This window comes from Vombatus ursinus, unplaced genomic scaffold, assembly GCF_900497805.2.
Source record: "Vombatus ursinus unplaced genomic scaffold, bare-nosed wombat genome assembly UNPS02000577.1, whole genome shotgun sequence".
NCBI classification, from domain to species: Eukaryota; Metazoa; Chordata; class Mammalia; order Diprotodontia; family Vombatidae; genus Vombatus; species Vombatus ursinus.
In genome coordinates, this window is record NW_020940355.1 from 137,947 (window position 1) to 164,802 (window position 26,856).

At 39.8% G+C, this 26,856-nt stretch overlaps 1 protein-coding gene across 1 annotated transcript in view; it reads right to left on the reverse strand.

Moving 5' to 3' along the window:
- Positions 1 to 5,627: 5,627 nt before the first annotated feature.
- ALDH5A1 (aldehyde dehydrogenase 5 family member A1) overlaps positions 5,628 to 26,856 on the reverse strand; it is a 40,620-nt gene continuing 19,391 nt past the window's right edge. The window contains exons 5-10 of the mRNA XM_027874041.1: positions 22,716 to 22,859; positions 21,925 to 22,068; positions 20,641 to 20,799; positions 12,336 to 12,505; positions 10,126 to 10,184; positions 5,628 to 7,328 (exon numbers count right to left, since the gene is read on the reverse strand). Of these exons, the coding sequence (XP_027729842.1) occupies positions 7,123 to 7,328; positions 10,126 to 10,184; positions 12,336 to 12,505; positions 20,641 to 20,799; positions 21,925 to 22,068; positions 22,716 to 22,859 (882 nt within the window). The 3' untranslated portion in view covers positions 5,628 to 7,122. The remainder of the gene's footprint in view (positions 7,329 to 10,125; positions 10,185 to 12,335; positions 12,506 to 20,640; positions 20,800 to 21,924; positions 22,069 to 22,715; positions 22,860 to 26,856) is intronic.

Consider the following 26,856-nt stretch of genomic DNA (forward strand, 5'->3'; position numbering starts at 1 on the left):
TTAAGAGAGAACTCATTAGTGTTAGCCTCCTCAGCCCAAGTATGTTTTTCTGTATTTCCCCACTTTTCTGGGTTCTCTAATTTGCGATGATGCTTTATACTTTGGGTGGCAACAGCTTTATGTTTATATTCAGGAAGAAGAGTTTCTCCCAAAAAGTTGTCTTATACAGTAAACTGGGGCCATTACTTTTCAGTGCAAAGGTGTATAATTTTCTGCCTTACAATTCTCATTTCAAGAGTTGTGGTGGCAGATATCCTCCCCCTCCCTCCACACTTGTATCTCATCCTGATGCAAGTTAGGCCAATTTTCCCTTAAAAAAAGTATTGAAACCACATCATAAAGACTTAATTCGCTCAGGCTGTTGACATTCAGTGCTTAGCATCGTTCCCAGCATGTTTAGGGGCAGCTAGGTGGCGCCGTGGATAGAGCATTGGCCCTGAAGTCAGGAGGACCCGAGTTCAAATCCAGCCTCAGACCAAACAGTTGACACTTACTGCCTGTGTGACCCTGGGCAAGTAACTTAACCCCAGCTGCCTTAAAAAAAAATAATTGTTGTTTAATAAATTTATTGATGGATTGATTAAGGTCACTTCCTGGTCACCTGAGCATAAAATATGGACAGCCTGGAGTGGATATAGCACCGGGCCTGGAGTCCGGAAGTCTGACTATGGCCATGTAGTCATCGTAGTCAGTCTTTCGGACTTCAGGCCCAGTGTAGTTGTAGTATACTACTACTCCTCCTCCTCCTCCTCCTACTACTCCTATTACTCCTACTCCTACTCCTACTACTACTACAACTACTACTACCTACTACTACTACACTGGGCCTGAAGTCAGGAAGTCTGACTACGGCCACGTAGTCATCGTAGTCAGGCTTCCTGACTTCAAGCCCAGTGTGGTGGTAGCAGTAGTTGTAGTAGTAGTAAACTAAAACTATACTGGGCCTGAAGTCAGGAAGAGTGACTACAACTACTCCTTCTGGGCTGGCCAGGAATGCTTAAAGTGGCTATCATACTAAAAGTGTAATCATAGGCCTCACTTAGGGTCTCATTTTGGAAGGAAAATGTCTGCTCAAACCAGTACGGTAGTTCTCTAGAGATAGTATCAGACAATAGTAACAGGTGTAATATTCACCAGAGGCCTCTAGGTGGCGCAGTGGATAGAGTGCTGGGCCTGAATCAGGAAGACCCAAGTTCAAATATGGCCTCAGACATTTACTAGTTGTGTAACCCTGGGCAAGTAACTTAACCTCTGTTGGCCTCAGTTTTCTCAAATATAGAATGGAGATAATAAGAGCACCAACTTTTCAGGGTTGTTGTGAGGGTCAAATGAGATATTTGATGAATATGATAAATACAGAGAATCATGGCAAGATTTATACCAACTGATGCAGAGTGAAATAAGCAAAGTCAAGAAAACAATATACACAATGACTACCACACAGTAAATCGAAAGAACCACTGCAAAACAATCAAAAGTAAATGTTGAAAAATTACAAAGAACAACATGGCTCTAAAGAAGAGAACACACCTCCATCTCAAGCCTTTGTAGAAGCAGGAGGTCCACAAAAGTGCCATTCATATTTTCAGATTTTTTTTTAGAAGTACTGATCACCTCTGAGCATTTTTTCCTCTTCTTTTTCTATACAAATATTGTTTGTTATATGTATGGCTTTCTGAGAGGGGGAGAAGAGAAAGACTAGAGAAAATTTTATACAGCCACATGAAAAAAATACTCTCACTATTGATTGAAGAAATGCAAATTAAACCAACTCTGAGATACTATTTCATATCTGTTAGATTGGCTAATAGGACAGAAAAGGAAAATGACAAATGGTGGAGGAGATGTGGGAAAAATGAGACATTGATGCACTGTTGGTGGAGTTGTGAACAGATTCAACCATTTTGTACAGCAATTTGGAACTATGCCCAAAGGGCTATAAAACCATATATACCCTTTGATCCAGCAATATCACTACTAGGTCTGTATCCCAAAAGAGATAAAAAGGGAAAGGACTTATATGTACAAATATATTTATAGCACCTCTTTTCTGGGGGTAAAGAATTATAAATTGAGGCGATGCCCATCAACTGGGGAATGGCTGAGCAAGTTGTAGTATGTGATTATGATGAAATACTATTGAAGTATAAGAAATGATGAACAGAACGGTCTCAGAAAAACCTGAAAAGACTTGCATGGGCTGATGCAAAGTGAAATGTACTGTGTACAAAGTAACAGCAATATGGTGAATGATCAGCTGTGAATGACTTAAGTATTCTCAGCAATACAACGATCCAGGACAACTCTGAAGCAATTATAATTAAAAATGCTATCCATCCCCAGAGAAAGAACTGATGGTGTCTGAATGCAGATTGAAGCATAACTTTTTTACTTGCCTTATTTTTCCTGAGGTTTTTTTGGTCTGTTTTCTTTCACAACATGACTAGTATGGATATGTTTTGCATGACTACACATGTATAACCTATATAAAATTGCTTGCCTTCTCAATGGGGATGGGATGGGGAGGGAAAGAATTTGAAACAAATGTTAAAAATTGTTTTTACATGTAACTGGGGAAAAATAAAATATTAAATTTTTTAAAAAAAGATATCACCAAAAATTCATTTAGAAAAGGTTACTGGGGCTGAAAAAGGCCAAGTGTCAAGATATACACATGCCCCTTTCTACTACAAGAGACTGACTAAATAACAGGAAGGTGAAAGGGAACTTGGGGAGATCACTCATCAACTCTGACATTTGGCAAGTCAATCTCCGAATCCCAAAAGGTAATGACATACATTAGAATTAGTCCCTAATGAAAAACAAAAATGGGAAAAAAAAAAAGATAATCTGACTGAAGAAACAAACAGAAACCAGTCCCAGCACAGAAATGGGAAATACTATTGTTAAAATTGAATGTTTATTAACTGCACACACAAATCCAATTCTCTGGAAAGTAGACACTGATAAAGCCACATACACACACTGAGAACAAAAATGAGAATTCATATAGATGAGCTTGTGTATACACAGTCAAAAGTAAGATTGAAGGACATTTCCTATTACATACTTGCTTTCAATTTTTTTCACAAAGTTTAACATTAAAAATCACTCTAGGAAAAATCTTCAGGGAATAATCTAAAAATTAGCTGCATGCAAATTATTAAAACACTGGGACCCACCTTTATAGAGAGAGATCATTTGGCAAGTTTTAAAACAAGAGCAGAACAACAGACTGAACTACATTGTGCTTCTGAACTTTATTCTCCCTTGGCTGTTTCCACCAAAATAAACTTAAAAAAACAAAACAAAACGAACTTTTGCCTAAAAACATCTTTCAAAAAAACCAAGATATAAATCACACTTTAAAAACTTGCCCAATCTGACCAAAATATCAGCAACAAACTGACTCTGTAGTACATAGCTAGGAGCAAATGGAGGAACATTTCTTCAGGGCAATGGACCTGATCTCTAGGTAATTTCATTTTGGGTATGTGGCAATGGTGGGAAACCTCCCAGGCAAACGTTCACTGCACTGTAGCCTAGCACGATGTTGCCTACACGTAGTGAAGACTCTAAATCTGGGATTGATCATTACTTGGTAAATGAGTAAGGAAAAAACATCTTCTAAGTCTGGATGTTGAACTTCTGTATAATGATGGAAAAGAGCTTAAACAATGATTCATCTACCAGACAAGTCATCAGGCTTAGAAGGATAAAAAATTGTTCACTGAAAACAAATCCTCCTCTCTCCTACCTTGCCATACTATCTTTTTCCCTATTTAAATATTTTATTGATGCTTTTTTCTTTTTCTACTGTCACCCTCCACTCCCTCTCTTGTAATAAGTACAAACAAATGAAACAAATCAACATGTCCCCTAATACCATCTTAATGAAGAAATAGTTATCTTTTTCTCTCATTAACACATGTAAGATTTAATCAGTGATACAATGATGGGGGCTGTGGTCTCAATTTATATACTTTATTAAACCTTAAGGAGTTCATTGTATGATAAAATTACCTAGGCATTTAAAAGTTCAATAATACTAAGCTCTTCAAACCCCAAGATTCTAGATTTTTTTTTTTGGTTAGGCAATGGGGTTAAGTGACTTACCCAGGGGCAAGTTACACAGCTAGTAAGTGTTGTGTCTGAGGCTGGATTTGAACTCAGGTCCTCCTGAATCCAGAGCCAGTGCTCTATCTACTCTACCACCTAGCTGCTCTGATTCTAGATTTTTAAAAAAATGAAAGAATATTTTTCATTTTGTTGTGTTTTCTATAGTGGCAACAATGGCCTTGAGAAGTTCACATGTGATCATCCAAAAATGTTAAAATGGAATAGTCATCAACAATTTGGGTATACATCACTTTATGGGGGGCTCCTTAAACTTTTCCCACTCACAACCCCTTCATCGCTTCTTAAACTGTGGGTCGTGACCCCACATGGGGCTTAAGAAGTTTAAGAAGCGCTGAACTGTCTATATGATACTAGTAGCAGAAGTTCTCAGCATGTCATTCTGAAGTTAAATATGATTTTTTTTCTTTTAACCTAGGAATATAATCTGTACGGTTAGGGTATGGGGTGAAACACAAAACAGTTTCAAGGACAGCTGATGCTAACACAAATACAAAGATTTTTCTGAACTTTCTGATGCCCAATAAAGATAATTTTAATTCCCACCTTGGAGTGAGGACCAAGGAGAAAGGATAAGGGGCTAAGTATTAGATGGAGCTCAGAAATACAATTGTATAACAGACTGAGGATTATTTAGGCACAGCTCCCCTTAAGAGATATGTACTTAATTTCCACTTCATTCCTATCTCTCTTCTATACCCAGCGTTCCCCTTTGATGCCTTGGGGAATTTGTGCAAGAGAGTATAAGAAGAGAAGAGTGGAGAGTTAGTTCAGAAATCAAACACTTTATCATTCTTTATTTAGTGAGGGATGGCCAATCTTAGTGTTACAGAACATTCCCCAAAGTATCAGTTTGCAAGAACGGATAAGAAAGAGAAATAAGTCTGCACCATAGGTATCATCAAGAAATAAGACATGTTCTTAATTCAATGCAATCTGATGACCATTTATATATTAGGTAATGCAAAGGTCACTGAAATTTTCAATTAATTCAACAACCAGACGTGTGATGAGGTATAAAAGCCTCAGTTATTCATTCTTCACAGCACCAAGCTCAATTATGGAAAACTTGCAGAGGTTCACAGTTCTTAGGATTTAGAATTGACAAGGACCTTTAGGATTCATTTAGTGGCTAGATGATGGACTAGAATTATTCTAGTCCAATCCTAACATTCTGCTGATGACAAAACTCACAGATGTGAAGTAATTTACTTAAGCTCACAAAGCAGCAGAGCCAAGACTTAAATTCAGATCCTGACTCCATATCCAGTGCTCTTCTCACTCCACCAATCTATTTCTCTTTTTTTCAAGTTTAATATGAGTTTCTGTTTTTGAGGAGAGAGAAACAATCCCCTCTAAAGTAGGACTGGGAGAAAAGGCTGTAGCTCAGAGGTGTCAAACACCTGGCCTGCAGGCCACTTACCCAAACCAGATTAAAATGTAATAGAGAAGTAACACAACAAATGAACAAAATTAACAAATTAAATTAATTTTAAAAATTAACAAATTAAATTAATTTTAAAAATTAACAAATTAACAAAACAAATACAATGGAACATAGGCAATGATCATATGTGGTTTTGTATGATTTAGTGGCTTCCTGTTTCTATTTGAATTTCATACTACTGCCATAGGTGAACACCACTTGGTCTCCCACAGGACTAAACTTAAGGCAGTCCTCTTGTACATGGAGTGGGGCCAGCCAGAATGTCACTAACACAGAGTATCCTGTATTAAGGTGCTCCTGTGAGTGCACCCCACTGTACATCTAAGTGCCAAGAGTAGAGCTGATTGGGGACACTGATGTTAACAGTAATAATCATAATGAAAATAGGATCAAAACAGTAGAAAAGCAGCCTAGAGTAGTGGGATGAACATTGGGCCATATGTTAGAGAATCTACCTTCACTACTTATTAGCAATATAATCATGTATAAGCTGCTTTAAGCCTCAGTTTCCTCATCTGTAAAATGAAGATAATAATATGGTGGCACCTACCTCTAGTTCCTTGCCCAGAAAGTCATTTGCAAACTGCAAAGGGCTACAAGCTATGATAATGACAGCTTGTACTTACATGGCACTCTCATTTTTCCAAAAGAGACACCTTCTTTCTATGAAGACCTGGGCACAGTTTTAATCCTCATGAATTAGGAAGAGGCATGTATAACCATTTTGCAGATGAGATGACCAAAGGCTAGAGACATGATGGTTTGCCAAAACTGCACAATTTAGATACTTAAGACTAGGTATCCTGACATCCAGTCTGGAGCTCCTTCTCCAAACTCATAGATCTCAGCTTCAGTCCCCTGCTTACTTCTTAAATAAGGAAAAGAAGTGAAACAGCCTACACAATTTTTTTTCCCTTTCAGTAAACACAAATTGTAGACTTCAATTTTAAGAAGTGAGCCAGAGACAGAAAAAGAGAGGAAATGTTCCTTCTGTCCACAAAGAAACACAGACACCCTGTACTATTTCAAACTGTTTTTAAAAATAGACCAGATTGCACCTCAATTGCAATGCCTAGGCAGTGAGAATGTGCAAGAAGGCATTTCCTCTGCACACCCAGGCCTGCCATGCTATGGAGCCTTGTCAGAGGTGAAATGGGCTTATGATATGGTTATTTTGGTGCTCCCAGTACTAACCACCCACTCCTAACCACAGCACGAGGGACCTTCTTGTTGCATTCTCAGTAGCAGGTGGCAGCACCGTGAAGGCTGGAAATCACTACCTGAAACTCAACCTCAGCATACACTACAAGCAGGAAGGACACTTACAGGTTTCATTTTTTGTTCCAGTCAAGCATCTGAGGAGCGCTATCAGCTAACACACAAGATGATGTGGGACTGGATGAGGTTTTTTTTTTAAATTCACATTTATAGGTCATTTATAAGGACTCCAAAGGTTTATTAAAAACATATTAGATGGCACTTCTCTAACATCTGTAGAGGGATTTTTTCCCCCTAAGCTACAGAACACCTGGTGATTCCTATAAGCCACCATAACACACATACTTCAGTTCCAGATATTCATCAATACCATACTTTGAACCTTCTCGTCCAAGACCAGACTGCTTCACCCCACCAAAAGGGCATTCTACTGTGGACAACAGTCCCTCGTTAACTCCAACCATGCCAACTTCTAGCTGCTCAGCCACCCTCCAGATCTGGGCTGGATCCTGAGAGTAAAAATAACCTGCCATAGGGACAAGATATTGATATATTAGAAGATTATATTTAAAACCAAGGTCACTCATTATCTTTGCCCTGAACTAGTTGTCCTCCATCTGCCACTGGTCTCATCATTCCTTTAGTCACTAAGGCTTGAAACCTAGGAATCCTCCTCTTTCCTTGTTCCCCACCCCTACACCCACCCAGCCTGTCACCAATTCTGGTCAACTCTTCCTTTGTGTCATCTCAGGTAACTAAGACGGCATGGTGGATAGAGTGCTTGGCCTGCAATCAGGAAGATACTGAGTTTAAATCCTGTCTTAGACTTAGTAGCTGTGTATGAACCTGGGCAAGTCATGTCATCTCCATGCCTGCTTCCTCTTCTGTAAAACAGGGATGATAATTATAGCACCCTCACGAGGTTGTTGTGGCTATGTCAAGTGCTTTGCAAAGTTTAAAGCACTAGATAAATGTCATCTATTACTGATATTCTTTCTATTCTATTGTCCCCATTCTAGCTGAGTCTTAGACCACTGTTTTGCAACAGCCGCCAAAGAAGTCTTACTGACCCCAGGCCTTTCTCCCTTGCCTCCATCCCAATAAACAGACTCATCTTCCTAAAGCAATGCTTTGATCAGGTAATCTGCCCACTCCCAAATTTTCCACAGATATTTATGGCCAAACTCCTTTGACTGACATTCACAACCTTCTACAAACTGCTTAGAACTTCTCTTTCTTTTTTAAAAATTTAATTGATTGACTTTCAGTTTTCAACATTCACTTTTATAAGACTTTGAGCTCTAAATTTTTCCCCATCCCTCCCTTCGCCCTCCCCAAGACAGCATGCAATTGGATACAGGTTGTACATGTATAATCATATTAAACATACTTCCACATTGGTCATGTTGTGAAAAAAGAATCAGAACAAAAGGGAAAAACCACGAGAAAGAAAAAACAAAAAAAAGGGAAAATAGTATGCTTCGATTTGCATTCAGACTCCATAGTTCTTTCTCTGGATGTGGATAGCAATTTCCATCATCAGTTTTCTGGACTTGTTACTTAGATCAGGGGCGGGGAACCTGCAGCCTCGAGGCCACATGTGGCCCTCTAGGTCCTCAAGTGCAGTCTTTTGACTAAATCCAAACTTCACAGAACAAATCCTTTTACGAGGCTTGTCTCAGATCATTGCATTGCTGAGAAGACCTAAGTCTAACAAAGTCAGTCATTGCACAATGTTGCCGTTACTGTGTACAATGTAGAACTTCTCTTTCAATCAATCTTTATTAAATGGCCACTATGTGCCAGGCATTGAGCTAAGCTTTCCAGTTTTATTTCCTACTATACTTCCTCATATAAACCTTCCACTCTAGTCAAGCTGTTCTAATAAAGGCTCCCTTAATACATTTTGTGTTTTCCTTCCTCATGCCTTTGTTATACAATTCCTCCCAAAGAGAATGCCTGTCTTCACCCCCACTGACTGCTTCCTTCAAGGTCCTGCCTTGCTTCAAATGCCTGCCACCTTCACCATAAAGCCCTCTTAATCATCTCAGGTCAGTGATTTCTCGTTCCCCCTGAACTCCACTGGGCTTATTGTCTGTACCACTTACAACACACATTTAAATGTCATGTCTTTTACTGTAATTACCTGTCTACTTATGATGGCCATTAGGTATAGGCAACGTGGCTGTGTGACCCCAGGCAAGTCACCTAGCCTGTAGGCAACTCTCAGACTAAGTTTCAAAGAAGGTGCCAACCTGCATTGGTACAGGAAGTCTCCCCATTTAGGACAATGAAATCACAGGTTTAGTCCTCATCTCTATAGCTTATGTACTACTGGGTGTACAACAAACCTACTAGGTGCATTCCTAAAGAGAAAGGATTAGCTCACTTCTCTTTATTCTCCCACAGTGCTGCACACACAGTACGCAGTAGATATATATTCACTCAATCACTGAAATTACTCCTTCATTCATTCACACACTCACATATGTCTTTAATGAGGTTAGAAACACAGGGTGGCTACTTACCTTGGCAAATGCCAGCAGATATTTTCCTACTCTCTGCCTCCCTTGGCCAATGTCAGACAAGTAGAAAAGCTGTGTGCAGTTCATTTCCAAAACATTTCTAAGCTATATTTCTAATTTAATAGGCGCCAGAGGGAATGGGAAATCCTTCCAAAGCAGTGGCTTCAATGATTTTTATATGATATAGTTTTAAAAACTTCAGTATGTAAAATTATATTTTACATACACTTACACACACACACACACACACACACACACACACACACACTTTTGCATGGAGGTTCACACTGATGTCCTCCAGGGGTTACAATCTGCCTCAGTGAAGGTAGTACCCATACTGATGAAATTAGAGTCTTACTGTACTAAGGTAAATGAAAAAGATTAAAAAAAAAAAAAGCCTCCAGTCAGTAAATTGGAAGAAGAAACACTTGGTATCTAAATAGGACCTGTGCCTCTGCTGTTTGGAGTGGGAAGGAGGTTACAAGGGCAGGTCTGATATCTATCCGGGTTAGTTAACTTTAGTTCACTGCACCTCTAACCCTTGTCAGGGCAATCCAGACACGTGTAACAAGGAGAACAAGAAGAGGGGATTCTGAAGCACAAATCCATCACCCCTGCTGAAAAACATAACAAAAAACCAGGGGGGCTATTGATGATAAATCAGAATCAAGCTGAAAGACCAATATAAAGATCAGGGGAAATGATGAACTGGATGCTCAAGGAACACTAGCTTGAATATATTACCACCAACTGTGAACCAATCAAAAACAAACAAATAAAAATGACTTCCAAACTTACCTGCTAAACCCACATCCACTGCATTGGCAATAGCAAGGGCTTCTTCCTCTGTATCAAATCTGCCAAAAAAATTTTTTTTGGTATAAAAAGGACATAGGCAAAATAGGTGAATAAAATTATCCCTTTCTTCTTCCCCTTACTTCCCAAATTTTGAACATTTTGCAAGGTAGGCATATGGCAGCAAGGCTTCTCAGTTCTGAAGGAAAGATTTAATTATTTGTGGTGGGGTGACTGTATTTTAAATTGAAGGTTTTTCTCCAATAGGATAGGAAGATTACAGGATTTAGAGTTGGAATTGACCTTGGAGATGAATCTTGTCTTTGTACAAATGAGGAAACTGTGACCCAGAGTAGGGAAATGATTTGCTCAAGCTCATACAAGTGGTAATTAGCAGAGTCATAATTTGAGCCCAGGTCTTCCTACTCCCAATTCCAGGGCTCTTTGTACTACTCAAGGAAATACTACAGTATATATTAGAAACTAAATTGAAAATAATTACAGAGAAGCAAAGTGAGCAGATTATTCTTCTTTTCAGTTTACAAATATGTGTTAACTCCAATTAGGCTGGAACAAGAAGCCTCAAAGTCAACCTACTGAACAGAGATGAGCATTTCTGCCAATCTACCTGACAATACCGCATATCACAGGAAGATAAGCAGTTTATCTGAAAGAGGGGGTGACTGGTAGAGAAGTACCCTGTACTTCCTGTAGCGCCCCTGACAATGCTCACAGGATCATATTGTCTCAGAATTGGAAAGCACCTTAGAGGACATCTTTTCTAATCCATACCCAGACAAGAATTCCTACTACAACATCCTGACAAGTGGGCATCCAACTCTGACCTGAAGAACCCTAGTGATGGGGAACTTCCTACCTAATATTTGTAATGGGCATAGAACAGTGCCAGGCACATAGTGAGCATTAATATTTCCTTCCTTCCTTCCTTTCTTGCATTCCTTCCTTTCTTCCTTCCCATATTCCTTCCTTCTTTCCTTCACAAATTTAATCCATCTTCTCTGATACCCTTTCAAATATCTGAAGAGAGCTCTCTGGCTCGTAGATTTAGAACTAGAAGACACTGCACAAGTCCAGACTAATGCTTTCATTTTACACACTAGGAAACTATACGGCCCAGAGAGGTGGTGACTTCGGACAGGTCAGGAATTGAACCAAGATCCTCTGAGTCTTCACCCGTGCTCTTTCAGCATCGTCTTTCTGCCTCGTGTGCTCTTTGCTGTCTTTCTTCTACACTCATCTCCATCACCACTATTGTGAGCCCTTTCACTCACGTGCTTGTTTCACCTGTCCTCTCTTAGGAAAGTCACTTATGATCAATCCACCAGCTATGGTATTGTTACATGGCATTTATTACCTGTATGGTATTTATTGTTGTGGTAATATGGTATCGTCTGCCATAAAAAGATGAAGACAAAAATAAGCGGAACCAGGAAGACAACATACACGATGATTTCAACAATATAAAACAAAAGAATTAACAACAACCACTACCACCACCACAACAACCCAGACTGAACTCCGTGTAAATATAATGACCACTCTTGGCTTTGAAAAAGTGATGAGAAAATGCACCCTTCTCTCTCTCTCTTCCTCTCTCTTTTCCTTTCCCTCCTTCCCTCTCTTTGCAGAGGTGGGAAACTATGAATGTAGTTCATATGCACATATTGCCAGGCTTGGTGTGTGTTAGTTTTGCTGAATTTCCTAAAAAGGAAGTTTTTTGTTTTCTTTGTTACAAGGGATAGCTGGCAGGGGAGTGGAGAGGGATATATTCAGAAGTCAAGCCAAAACAAAAGATATTAAAAAAAAAGAAAAATAAGAAAAAACTCTGCCTATGCTAATCTGTTTGATAATCCTCTATTTTCTTTTCTTTTTCCCCCAGGAAGACTGAACCAAAATTATGAATACTGGTGGCCCAAGTTTTCATCACAATGATTAATACTTTTCACAGCTCAAATCCCTCAGCTACCTCCATGTATTTTTTTTTTTTTGCTTTTTGTTAAAAACAGAGTGCACTTAAAACAGCTCCAAGTCTACTTTTAATTAAAAAACCAAGGCCTTTTACATTTCTTTGCATTGTCCCACCTCATTCCTGGTGAGGGGAATGTGATTGCTCCCTCTCCACCTCTGATAGCCCACCCTCCAGAAACTTTCCTTGGTCTCTCTTGTCTACTTTAAAATAGCACTGCTCTTACTTAATAACTGGTGCCAGGGGGCCAAAAGTTTCTTCCTGAGAGCACAGCATGTCTGGGGTGACGTTGCTAAGGAGGGTTGGCTCAAAAAAGTTTTTCCCAGAGCTGTGCCTTTTCCCTCCTGTCACAATGGTGGCTCCTTTGGAAACTGCATCTCTCACATGTTTCTCTACCTGCATGAAACAGAGAAAATAAGGTTTGGAGAAGCCAGTTGAGAATGCTTTAGTGTGTATAAAGACACTGAGATAATGTTATTTTAAAGAGCAGAGAAAATAAAGCAGGTCGGGGCATTTCCATACTACTAGTCACTTTAAATGTGGTATTATATTGAAAGCTAGTTTTAAGACATAGTGTTTTCTACAAAATGCCCTTCTGTCATAAAAGGACACTGTAAACACACGTTTGAGGGCCTAGCAAATGGCAGCCCCTAAAAAACAGACAGATGCAGCCTTTTATCTTTGGGCCTCAAAGCATTCAGCAGAGGTTAGTCCAGCATAGTCCAACAAAACTGGTTTAAGAGGCCCTCCTGGCCCATGCCCCAGAAATTTCTGGTGAGTTTCAGAACCATCTGAAGAACACGAAATGTTCCTAATACAAAGCCATTGACCTGCTGCCCTCCAGACTGTGGTCAATCTAAGGAATGACCACTAAATTAGATTCATAAACATATTAATAAATAACTCCTTATATATAAAGCATTTAATTAGGTGTGGTGGGGGGGTAGGGAAGGAACTCTCAGGGGATGGGGATGGTTTTGTAGACTCTAATCCAGCTTTGGCAGTATCAAAGGATGTGGGGAATGCCAATGTGAAGAGTAGGCAGTGCTGGCAAAATGGAGCCTGCATTTTCTTCTGGGTTGGATTTGTGCCACCTAGTCAGAACTGCCTCCTTACTGAACAAATGCCATTCTGGTCCAGTTGTCATGGTCCAAGCCTTCAGCCTCAGAATGTATGTGTTCTTGGGTGGAGTGAAATCACAAGCAACCAAATGAGAGGTATGGATCATGTCCATTACCTCAAAGCTCAAATTGAGAGGGATGTCTTGGACATCTTTCACAGTCCTGGGCTGTCATGGGTGGGGTGGGAGTGGGGGGGGGGGTGATGAACCATAGTCTAGCCCACTGGGGTCAGAATGCTTTGGTCTAACCACTACAGGGTGTTGCTGGGAGGATGTGGTAGGGGTGGAGGAGGGAAGAGTTATGATTCCATCCATCAATCAATCAACAAGCATTTATTAAGCAGTTACTAAATGTCAGGCCCTGTTTTAGGCATTTGTGATACAAAGGAAAAAAACAAAACCAGCTTTGCCCTCACCAGAAACTACTTCCTCAAGCTAGTGCTGTACTCTGGCATGCCTCCCCAGGCATTAAAGAGCTTTATTCAGATGTGAGTTCACTTGAAATCATGACCAGAGGGGCTATAGCTTTTAATCTTTTAATCATCATTTCCTTTGTTTTCTTATTTGGTGAGTTTGCGAAGATGGTGACGTTAAACCGTTAAAAAACAAGAGCAAAAAACCACAACTTATTATCTCAAGCCTGCATCAGATCTGTGTTTGCTGTTTTTTTTGTTTTGTTTTGTTTTTTAAATCTTGACAATACTAGAGAAAAGACAGGATTTTTGGATTTTCAGAGACGTCAGTAAGCAAGCACAATTTTGATTCCCAATGAAGAGCAGAATAAGACAACCTGCAGCCAAAGGACAGGGGTTACAGGACGCACACAGCATGCTGTGATCTCATAAACAACTTGATCCAAAGCATCATAAGCCTCCCTGAAGGAGGCAGAGAAGAAAGAAGGAACAAGGGGGAATAGAGGAGAGGAGAAAGTGAGACAGGCAAAAAGGGGCAAAGCCTGGAGGGGAGAGAGGACATAGAGGAGAGAAAATAAAAGAGGGAAGAGGTTAAGAAGTAAAGAAAAAGATAAAAGAATGCAAGAAGGAAAGAACATTTTTAAATGGGGGGGGAGAGAAAACAAGAAAAAGGAGAAAAGTTGAGAAGAGAGAGGGTGAGAGAAATTGAGAAAGGGTCATCAAAGAGGAGGGAGATAGAGGGAAAGATCACTTCCTTTTACTTGAAGGTTTTTTTCTCTTCTGCTTTTCTCTATGGAGCCTTAATTCTCCAATTCAACAGCATTAAGTCCCAATCAGCTTTTCTGCTTACACTGATGAATCCTAAAATAGAGTTCACTTCCTGAGATATTGTCAAGCTTTCTGCAGGAGCACATGATCCTGCCAAGTAGTCCCAGTCTGACAGCAGCTAGTGCTCTTCTGTTTTAGAGGAAACTGATAAAATTGGGGGAAGGGAGGGAAAGGATTTCATCTTGCCCTGTTCCCTTGAGGAAAGTTCTCTTCCTTCTTAAGGTAGACTTGTCTTCTCAGCAAAAAGTAGTATTTCTCTGAACATGGGAACTTAGGACCACTGACGCAGTGAGGTTTAGTGGAATTATCACTGGTCATGACACTAAGCTTTGAGATCCAGGTCTACTGAGCAGGTGGGATTTCTACCAGGACTGCAGGGATGGCTCAATGTTAGGAAAACTATCAGCATAACTGACCATATCAACAACTGAAATAACAAAAATCCTATGATTACCTTTATAGATCCAGAAAAAGCTTTTGATAAAAATGTAATATCCATTCTCATTAAAAACACTGGAATAAATGGAGCTTTCCTGAAAATAAGTAGTTATCCATCTGAACCCATCACCAAGCATCTGTAATGGGGATAAGCTAGAAGCCTTCCCAATAAGCTCAGGGGTGAATCAAGGATGCCCATTACCATCACTATTATCCAATATTGTACTTAAAATGTTAGCTATGGCAATAAGAGAAAAAGAAATTGAAGAAATTAGAAAAGGCAACGAAGAAATAAAACTCACTCTTTGCCAGTGATATAATGGTATACTTAAAGAATCCTAGAGAATCAACTAAAAAACTAGCTGAAATAATTAACAACTTCAGCAAAATTGCAAGATATAAAATAAACCCACATAAATCATCAGCATTTCTATATATTACTAATAGAACCTGGCAGCAAGAGACAGAAAGAGAAAATTCATTTAAAATAACTGAGATCCAAATCTACTACTAACTAGCCATGGGACACAGGGCAAAAGTCATTTGACTTCACAAAGCCTCAGTTTCCAAAACTGCAGCTGGCAAACCACATCCCAAGGACCAGAGGTGCCTATTTTTATAAGGCCCACTTGTGAACTAAGAATGGCTTTTACATTTTAAAATACAAATAAAACATTATTTTAAAATGTAAAGATCATTCGTAGCTTGTGGACCACTAGTAGTGGGGATTTGGGGATAAGGATGGTAGTTTGCCCAGCCCTGGACCAGACTTCTGTGGTGTGCTTTCTTTTCTTTTCTTTTCTTTTCCCTAAACAAAAACCAACAAAAAGAGATCAGAAATGCATTCCATATTATCAGCATGATTATGTTTTAGATTAAACCATCATTACAGATATGAATGGCACAGTATCTTACATAATGTGACCCAACAAGTTAGAAAACATGCCCTTTAGGCAAAGGATCATTATATTGTTTTGGTTTTGCTGAAACTCACAGCCCTTAAAACTACATACTAATGATAATAACAGCCCTGGCAAACGGAGCTTTTGTCTTGTCCCTTCCTCAAAGTAGTATTACTACTTAATACCCAGGGAATGAAGGTACTTCTGGCAAGTTCAACTCAGTGGAGAAAGAACAGGTGAAAAACCACCCTATCTAGCTACAACTCTCCTACACTGAGCTGTTGAGACATGTTGAAAAATTCTTACCAAAATGCAAAATGTGGGTCAAAGTACAAAGACTGGATGGAAAAGAGATGGAAATTAGAATGAAGCTGTTCAAAACCTCCAGTCTGTTCCTGATTATTTGATTCCTTTTTCTAGCATCAGGAGAGGTACTGTGGTATAGTAGATTGAGCTGGCCTCAAAGCTACAGAGATCTGGGTTCAAATTCTACCTGTTACATACTGGCTATATGACCCTGGGCAAGTTATTTAATGTTTCATCATTTTAGGCAGCTCTCTAAAACTATAGGTTGCAGGAAAAGTGCCTACCTATGTTAGTAGAAGGAATTTCATCACTTGGGAGTTCACTATAACCAATAAGATCACAGGTCCAGTCCTATCCACAGTCCCTGTCCCCTATCCAACACCAGATCCTTCCCTGTCACAAAGAGGCAATATTACTTAATTTCTTTACCTCTCTTTATGAACTCAAAGTTTTAGAATAAAAAGAGATAGGCATATGGCCAGTATTAACACCCCCAAAGTCAGGAAAACTTAGGTATCTTACTTAGACTCTGCAAATGTTATCATTTTTAGTCGGAGACTGAGTATGTATGAGTACATGTTGTCCTACCTTGGTAGGGTGCAAAAGATCAATGATTCTGCTAACAGTCTGGTAACTTCAGGATATACCCCATGCAAGTGTGAATAAATTCTTTTGCTCTATCACTAAAAACTCGTTCGGGCAGAAATGTTAAAGGGAGTATAATTGAGAAGAATCTCTGCAGAGTTCATCTAAATGTTGATCTTGCCCAAGCTAAATGTCATGTAACTAGGAACTGGCCAATGAACCCAGTCCTTATGATCATGTACAGAGTATCAATGATGCAATTTCTCAAGTGGAAAAGGCTGGAGAATCTGCTTTTGGGAGAGTCATAACGATGCATGCCTTGGAATGGAAGCATCTGGAGCACAGGCTCTATACAAGTTCTATAACTGGTATAGGTCACTAAGCACGTGGTGAATGAGAGCCTCTTGGATTGGAACTGCGGAGCCTTCAAAAGGCACTCAACCTCATTTCTCTTCTCTTGGTTTAACTTCTAGCCTATCAGCATTCTAGTGAGAGACAATGCTGTATGTAAGGGTAGAAGGTAGAGGTTTTACTGTACTCCCTCTCCCACCACTTGAGGCTGATGTGTGGCCTGTGAATACAGGCCATGGTTCTTTGCCTCAGAGTTTTGTTTTTTTCATTTTAGGTGAAGGAAATTAGAGATGCTGTGAGATATCAGGAGAGTGAGTCACCAGCAGACCTGGGATTGGAGTCTGTACTAAGTTCTGCAGCCTCTGGTCTAGCTCTGAGGCCCAGGGGAATGAGAATCGACCTTCAGGACCTAACCTAGTTGCAGCAGAGATGAATTCTAAGTCCACTCTCTTCAGAGACTGAGGTGTTTCCCCAACTGTTAAGGAGAAATGTTTATACTAATGATATTGCTTTATCTTTGAAATCAATATCCCTTTGTAAAAACTAATTGATTAAATGGATGTAGGGGCTAGACAATGACGGCTAACAGTGGGGAGAACACCCCTAAATAGAAGCATTAGAGAAAAGTGCACTTGACCTCTCAGAGGTCCAGAACTTCGAGATGTGCCTGACCTCATTTTGAGAGAATTAGGCCAGAGTATTTGCTCTACTCATAGAAAAAAAAAAATGCTGTATCCTGCTATAGCTGTGGCCATGGCCAAATTTGGGAGAAAAATTGCAAATGGAAAAGATGGCCATTTCCCCACAACCTAATCATCTCCTAAAGCCACAATAACTTGTCAAAAAGATCTGCTGTGTAATTTTAATTTAGGCATAAATTATAAATAAATAAATGTACAGGGATACTTGACTTTACTTTACTTAAGGCTATGATGACCATTTTCAGTCCTACACTCTTCCTCTATCTTTCTCTACCTTCTGAGGACAAAAAAAGAAGCAAAATCATTTAATAATAACAACAACAATAACTGAAATTAATATACAATGAAGTACTTCCCATACAGGACAGCATTTGAGCCTTAAAACTTCCTAAGGTAATATACCTATATGGGTAATACAGTACCCATATTAATTAACTAATTATTTATGTTATATAAGTATGTATTAACTTATATGTTACCATATTAATTACCCCCATCTTAGAGTTGAGGAAATAAGGGCCAAGGGAAAATTCAGTGATTTGTCCCTGGTCACATGAGCTGGGAGGCGGCACAGGATCTGAACGCCAAAGCCGTGTCCTAGCCACTACCCTGCACTACATTCTCTAAAGGTTCAGGTCGCTTGACTTGTTTCAGGGGTTGCATCTGATAATTTTAGTCAGATGGCGTAGGGACAAGGAACATGGCATGCTTTGATTCCCAAAGGAGAGAGCTGGAGACTAGAACTACAGAATTATTTGTTTCTGATAGTCACAACAAGGGCTTAAATGGAAAGAGAAGAAAGAGCGCAGCTTTGGTTACCCCCTGTGAGCTGGCAGGGCAGAAGCACAAGGAACTAAAGGGTCTTTTCCATCTGTTATCCCTCTCAGCCTGCACCAAGGGACCAAAGCAAAGGCACTGAGCTAGACAATCGAAAACCATCCAACTAAAGAGCACCTTCACACACCTCCCCCCACACACAGTTTAAGAAACTTCTTTTTGCAAGCAAAATGCTTCAAGGTCTCATGAGAATTAAAAGAGTCTAAGAGCTCTCCCACATCGCTGTGTTTCAATTTGTTTTCACAACGGACACAGATGAATGTGATTTTGGTGTGATCAGCTCAGTTGCTAGGCAGTGAGAGCTTGGCAAGAGCACAAAATAAAGAACCCTCCCTAACTTGTTCCCTGGTATTTTCAATAGACCTCCAAACACTCCGATGATTTGGCATTTTCCACTTTGGTGCGGCAAGGCTGCCAACTTTGGGGCTGTTACGTTTTTTTCACCTTGGATAAGTCCCAAACTACAGGCTTTTCCCCCGTCCTACTCTCTGCTGAAATGACTGCTTCCTGTTTTTCTTTCTCTCTTGTATTCACATTCCACATCCTGATTTTTCTGGCTAACTACTGATGATAACGAGAGTAACAATTTTCTCCCTGATTTTAAAGATGGTAGACAGATAGATGGTCTTGCAGCCCAGATCCGAGTTTAAGCTCTACTTCTGACACATGTTGGCTGGGTGACCCAGGCAAGTCATTTAATCTGTGTCCCCAGTGACTCATCCAGGAGTTCCCTATACCACTGAAATCTCAGGTCTAGTCTCTACACCAATAAGAGCAGACCACCCAGGCAATATATTATATTCTTAGATTAGCAAGGAAATTCCTCGAGTGACTCTAAAAGGAGTTTAATAAACAGGAATGAAAGTATAGGAAAAAAACCTTCCCAGTTTTGATCATCCTAAAGTGTGATATTTAAATTTAAAAATTGCCAAGAAGAATTTCCTCTCCCTCAACCTCAGTTTTCTCCTCCATCTCTAAATCCTGACCTAAACACTTGGCATTCTATCTCCCCCTGCTGGAAGTTTTGGGAATTCAATGACTATTTGGAGAGAGTACTAAAAGTGAGGGCTGAAAGAATAATTTGTGATAAGAGGAAGAAATATGAGACCAAACCCAGTGTTTCAGCCAGCACACAAACTTGTTTTCAAAAGTCTTCCCGCCTTCCCTCTAACATGTTTAATGAGCCTTACAAACAGTATTTCTTCATCATAAGCCCTGGAGGGAGGGAGGACTGGAGACTGGTATTATCTCCATTTTATAGCTGCAGAAAGGGAGGTGCAGAAATGAAGCTGGTTACAGGGTCTCTGGGGGAATTATGGGAAAGAGTTAGAAAGAAGATTTCCTAACTTCCAGTCTCACGATCAATCTTCCAGGTAATATACTGTTTAACTCAAGAAATGAAAGCTGACTTTATTATCTGATTTCTCAGAACTGAAGACCTGCTTGGAAGGCTCTACCTCTTCACTTGTTTGTTTGTTTTTTTTAATCCCTGGATTCCTTCAAGATTCATCTCAAGCTACAGATTTTACATGATTTTCTTCACTTTTTTGTGCCTTTCCCTCTAAGGTTACCTGTTGAATGACTCTTCATGACCCCATTTGGGGTTTTCTTGGCGAAGATACTGGAGAAGTTTGCCATTTCCTTCTCTAGTTCATTTTACAGACAAGGAAATTGAGGAAAACAGGGTTAAGTGACTTGCCCAGGGTCATACAGCTAGTAAGCGTCTGAGGCTGAGTCTTCCTGACTCCAGTCCTGACACCCTATCCACTGAGCCACCTACCTGCCCTAGACATATTGAATGCACCTGTTTATATTTATGTTGTCTTGCCCTTTAGAAGGCAAGCTCCTTGAAGGCATGAGCTTTTTTTTTTTTTTTAAATTTGTGTCTCTCCAGGATTTAAGTATAGTGCCTGAAACACAGTTAAGAGCTACATAAATGCTTGTTGACTGAATTCTCCCACAGTAGATTTGAGCACTGACAAAGATCTACTAGCTAAGCTGACCATGTTAATATTGAAGACAGAGACTAAGCTTTAATTGATTCACTTACCTTTTCCACTGCTTTTTCGTTAATCAATGGGCCTTGCGTGGTTCTCTCCTCATATCCATGACCTACACGCAGCTCTCTATTAATGGCTTCAGCAAACTTCTTCACAAAGGAATCATGGATTCCCCTTTGCACCAAGAAACGATTGGAGCAAACACATGTCTAAATACAAAAGGGATAAAACATGAGAAGGGTCCAAAGCGGTTGGCCCAAGTTAATAATCCCTGACTATTATCTATTAGAGGTGTCATTATAGGAGGCCTAGTTTATTTCCTACCCAGTTTTAGCCTTGCAAGTAAAAAATATCTGGAGGCCTGGGTGACATTGCATTCTTTCTTTAACCTGGAAATAAAAAAAGGGGTACAAATGACATCTTTTTCAGCCCCAATTTCTTTTTACCTATTAACCGAAAACTAAAATGCAAGAAGTAAGTAAAGTGAGCTGGCTTGCTGCCTGACAAACAACAAGGAGAGCTGAGAATAAATACTAGGAGGTGAGAAGGGGAATAGTGAGGAAGCATTTATAAGAAGCATCTACTATGTGTTAGGCAGTGTCCTAAGCAAGAACATGAAGTGTATATGTATATGAAGAAATAGGAAAAGGGAGAGACCAAGGTGAGTCAGAATTGTTCTGTGCAATTCATGGTCTTAAAAAACCGCCTCATATCAGGCTCTTAACCTAGTGTCCATGAACTTGTTTCTGAAAAATATTTGGTAATTACATTTCAAAATAATTGGTTTCCTTCTGCAATCCTGTGTATTTTAATTTATGCATTGAAAAACATTATTTGGAGAAGGCATGAAGAAGCTTAACCAGATTATCATCAGTTCAAGACATGAAACAGGTTAAGAACCCCTCTGCCTATGAGGGACTTGTCTGGGGTTACATGGTCAGGATGTGTGAGAGACAAGACCTGATCCCAAGTCTTCATGGATCTGAGGCCAATGCTCTACCTATTATGCCATCCTGCCTCTGGATACAGAGAACTGAAAAAATAGTATTTTTTTTTTTAGTCCAAACATTCAGCGCTTCCTCCATAGCTTGAGAGGTGATAGCCCTCTGGAAAAGAGTGGATTTAACCAACAGTAATAAAGCTAATACTGAATTTATCAACTAACATTAGAGTGGGAGCTTACCTAAGGAAAAATGTCAAGGGGGGAAGTGAACCAAAGGAAGAGGTAGAAATGGAAGGAGGAAAAAAGTTTGATAAACAGATACTCAAAATCATATTCAAGGCAGGGACAAGGCCTTCAAACACAAATTCTAGAAATATTCTAGAGGACTCACCTGACCAGAATTTCTGTATTTGGAAGCCAGGGCCCCTGCCACCGCCTGGTCCACATTGGCACTGTCAAACACGATAAATGGGGCATGCCCCCCTAGCTCCATGGAGACCCTCTTCACGGAGTCAGCAGCATAGTGCAACAGAATCTGCAGTTACAGTGGAGAACCAGCCATGAACACACATTGAGATGGAGGCCACGATCAGTCTCTGACTATGCAGTCACAGAATTTAAGAGGTGGCAAAGATGCCCTGCGAAGAAAAATGGATGGGAAAGGCCTAATGCTCTACTAGAAGGCTAAGGCAGTACTCATCCTGTGTTGTTAGGCCAAAAGCATTGGTCCTGGGAATGCCAAGACGCTTATTTCTAGTTTGGTCCCTGTACCTCCAGGATGCTCAAGCTTTTCACCTTCAAAAGGGCCTCTATTTTCCAGAAGGCCTTTCCTGATCAGCAGATTCAGTTTTTCTTTGATTCTATCTTATCACTTGCCCGTTTTAGGTCATCTTAAAACAAATCAACTTCTTATTTATTTCCCCCAGGGTAAGGCTAATCTATGCTAGTGGATTGGCCTGGTGGCCATTAAAGCAGCTTGAATTTTTGCGGTGGGAGGACAGAGAACACTAGTGGTCTGCTGAGTTTGAAAACTTAGTGTGGTGGCCAAGCATTACAGAAATTTTCCTGGCCTGAATTGTGGGGGTTTCCAATCCCATCTCTGAGGCATCCCTCTTTCTACCTCTCCTTTACAAAATAATATTTTACATTTCATAAGACCCTTTAAAGTAATCTTTCACTTACCTTTCCTGTTGCTGTCGAACCAGTAAAAGAAATTTTGGATACCAATGGATCAGTGCAAAGAGCTTCCCCGACCTCCTTGGTCTTCTCACGAGAGCAGGGAACCACATTATAGACACCTGCAGGAATTCTTGCTTGGTTGGCAAGCTAAAATGAGAATAAAACACTGATTTAAAAAAACAGAAGATACAGTAGTTTTGAATTCAACAATTAAGTGAAAGCAAAGGGAAACAAATAAGGTAACCTTCTTCCCCTTCACAGCCATTATATAGGGACAAAATCAGAACATGCAGGATTTAGGTGTGAAATTATGTCTCAGACACATATACATACATCTGTACAGACACAGATACACGTGGATACATGTATATATATATATGTACACAGATATACCATTTTCACACATACATGTATAGATGTGTGTAGGTATGTTTTGGATCAAACCTGTTATTTAAATGTTATTCTTTTAAAGATATATGTATGTGTATACACATATATGTATATATGTGCATGTACACACACGTTCATCATCTCAGAGTCATCTTTAAGTCCTAAATGAAATCCCATTTTCTTCCAGAAACCTTTCTTAACTCTTCATTCCAGTGCCTTTCCTCTTTTAATTATTTCTTATTTATCTTGTATATAGCTTGCTTGTGCATATCTGTTTGCTGTTTTCCCTATTAGATTGTGAGTTCTTTGAGGGCAGGGACTGTCTTCTGCCTCTTTTTGTATCCCCAATGCTTAGTGCAGTGATTGGCAAGAAGACTTAATAAATGTTTATACACTGACTGGCTGTCTAGAGAGTTCTCTGGCTCACTGACAGGTTAAGTGGCTCTAGGTAACAGTCAGTACCTGCCAGAGGCAGAGCTGGAACCCAAGACTTCCTGATGCTAAGGTCAAGTCTCTGTCCATGCTACCTCTCCTCATTAATATTAAGGTTCTCTAATAATACAAAAGTATATTAAAACTGTATTAATTTCCCCAAGTATGAATCCCAATATCATACTCTATCTGAAAAACAGACTCTCCCAAAGTAGAAGAGCCTTCATGCATCTCAATGAAGAATTATATTCCCTTATGCTTCTTGGGGAAGATTCACTCCATGCTTTATTTCTGAATCCTATTGCAATTCCCCTAACAAAGCTCATTAACATGACCTGGACCTAAGGACCACAAAGCTAATCCAAGGTTATTGTTCAAATTTGCTGTTGGTGAAGATCACCTTCCCAATTTTCTGCCTCCAGTTCACGAGTCCATACGATCCTTCTACGCTTTTAACAAGACCCTTTTTCTTGCCTAAAGCCCAGGTGTGACAGTCACTCTTGTGCTCAAAGAGCGCTCATGGAACCCTCTTGCCTCCAGGATAAAACACAAACTCCTCTGGCTTTTATAAAAGCCTTCCACAACCTTGCTCTAGTCTACCTCTCCATATTTATCATATATTATCCTCCTTCATATATTCTACAGTTCAACCCAACTGGACTTCTTACTGTTCCTCTCACATCACATTCTCTTGTCCCTGTGCCTTTGGAAAGACTCCTTCTTCCCTCTCCCCTCTCCCCACCACGTTTGCAATGCACTCCTTTCTTTACCTGTATGTCCCAGACTCCCTGGCTTCCTTTAAAGCTCAGTTCAAATGCCCACTCCTACTAGAAGCCTTTCCTAATCCTCCTCTAGATACTAGGGCCACCCCTCCCCCTGCCCTTCCAATTACCTTTTATTTATTTTATATATGCTTGTACATGCACAGGATGTCTGTCCCTATAGATCGAAGAAGCTCCTTGAGGGCAAGGGACTTTTGCAATTTTATTTCTAGCACATAACACGATACACTGCACCTGGGGTGGGGAACCTGTGGCCTTGAGGCCACATGTGGCCCTCTAGGGTCCTCAAGTGCAGCATTCTGACCGAGTCCAAACTTCACAGAACAAATCCTCTCAATAAAAAGATGTGTTCCGTAAAACTTGGACCCAGTCAAAAGGCTGCACCCAAGGGCCTAGAAGGCCACATGTGGCCTCGAGGCTGCAGGTTCCCCACCCCTGCACTACACCTTTGCTGATGATGTGGCCAAAGAGTGAACAGAGTGTGATAATAATAATGATGATAATGAACAATCCAAATTTTTCCTCTCACATCATATTCTCTTGTCCCTGTGCCTTTGGAAAGACTCCTTCTCCCCTCCCCCTCTGAGGCACTGGCCTCAGAAAGAAGACATACTTAGATGAGGAGCTCCTTGAGGGCAGGATCTCATCTCAAAATTCCTAGAAGAATTTTTTTGGTACCATGTTATAGAAATGCTTGTTTTGTTCCATGAATTGAAAATAAAATAAATTAATATTAAAATAAAAAGTAATTTAATTAATAATTTTATAATATAATAATAACATTTTATAATTTAGAATAGTTTTAATATAATAATTAATGATTTAATTTTTAAAATAAAATAATTTAATAAATTTTTTAAAAAAAGAATTCCTAGAAGACTGCTAGTACTCCCATTGTTCTGAAGAGTGCTCTTCAATGTTTTTGAGGACGATGGTCTGTAAACTTTGAGGACCACATCAGAGGGCAGTGCAAACAAAGTCAACAGCAAAGAGATTACTGTAGAGGCCAAGGTCATAAAATGGAGAAGACAGTGACACTGGAATTTGAGTGTCCCCATGTAAAAAGATCTGACACAGAGAACAAGATATGAAAGAGATGCTTTTGAAATCACTTTCTAGAGTTTGTCCAATTACAAGAAAGCCCCAAAGGAGTTATTTGGGGTGCATGTGATCAAAGGCCAAAAAAAAAGAAAATCCCTGACAGGAATGGGAATAAACATATGTTTAGTTAACAGAAAACCATCAGATCTACATGCAAGTAAAAATGAAAAACTTTTCTAAAAGGGGATGTAGGCCAAGAAAGGTGCTTTTCCTCATCCCTTGACAAATGCTCATTTATGTCTGCTTGTGGCACAGTGGAATGTGGGTTGGTGTCAGAGGACCTAGGCTTGAATCCCTCCATTGTCATTTTTAGTTGTATGAACTTGGAGAAGTCACAACAACTGTCAATTGCAGTTTATAAATAAACTTCATGTATAAATAAATATATAATATATACCCACACATATATAAAATATATAAATGAACTTTATATATAAAATTTATTTATAAATAAACTTAATTTATAAAATACAGATGTTGACTCTTGTTATCTGGGAGTGGCTGATCCAAATCTTGTCATCTCTCCTCAAATCTCCCATAGCGTCCCCCTCCGATCTTCCCCTCATCTGAGGATCTTGCCTCATACCATATTGAAAAAAATCAAGACAATTTGCCTAAAGTTCCCTTTTATCCCCTTTCCTCCTCATCTCATGTCATTCTGACATATTTCCTCACTCCCTCCTCCTTCACTCCATTCTCAGATAGGGAGGTAGCTGTTCTCTCTGTCAAGGCCAATACCTCTACAGATACCCTTGATCCGATTCTGTCCCAGATTTTCTCCACTATCATGCCCACTTTCTCTTATTTTCAACATCTTTCTATCTACTGGCTCCAGGTCTCCTCATCCTTAAAAAAATTCTTCATTTGATCCTACCATCTCCTGTAGCTATCATCCTATATATCACTCTTCCCCTTCTTAGCTAAGCTCTTTGAGAGAGCCATCCACACTTGGTGTGGTGCAAGCCCTCATTACTTTTTGCCTATACTATTGCAACAGCCCTCTTAATGGAAGGTCTGACCGTGTCAATTCTGTGCCCAATGAGCTCCAGTGGCTCCAAATTACCTCCAGGTTCAAAGTTCCATGTTTAGCATTTAAAACCCTTTATAACTTGGCCTTTTCCTACCTTTCCATTCTTCTCAGACTTTACTCCTCTCCATGCATTGTGCCATCCAGTTACCTTGGCCTGCCTCTCGTTTCCTGAACAGGATACTCCACATCCCATCTCTATGCCTTTGAATTGCCATGTGTCCTTTATACCTGGAATATTCCACACCTTCACCTATGCCTCTTTGTTTCCTTGGCTTCTTTCAACACTCAGTGCAAATCCCACTTCTGCAAAAGGATTCTTTTGGTCCTCCCATCTTATTATTGATTTCCTCTTTCAGATTACCTTTCATTGTGTGTGTGTGTGTGTGTGTGTGTGTGTGTGTGTGTGTGT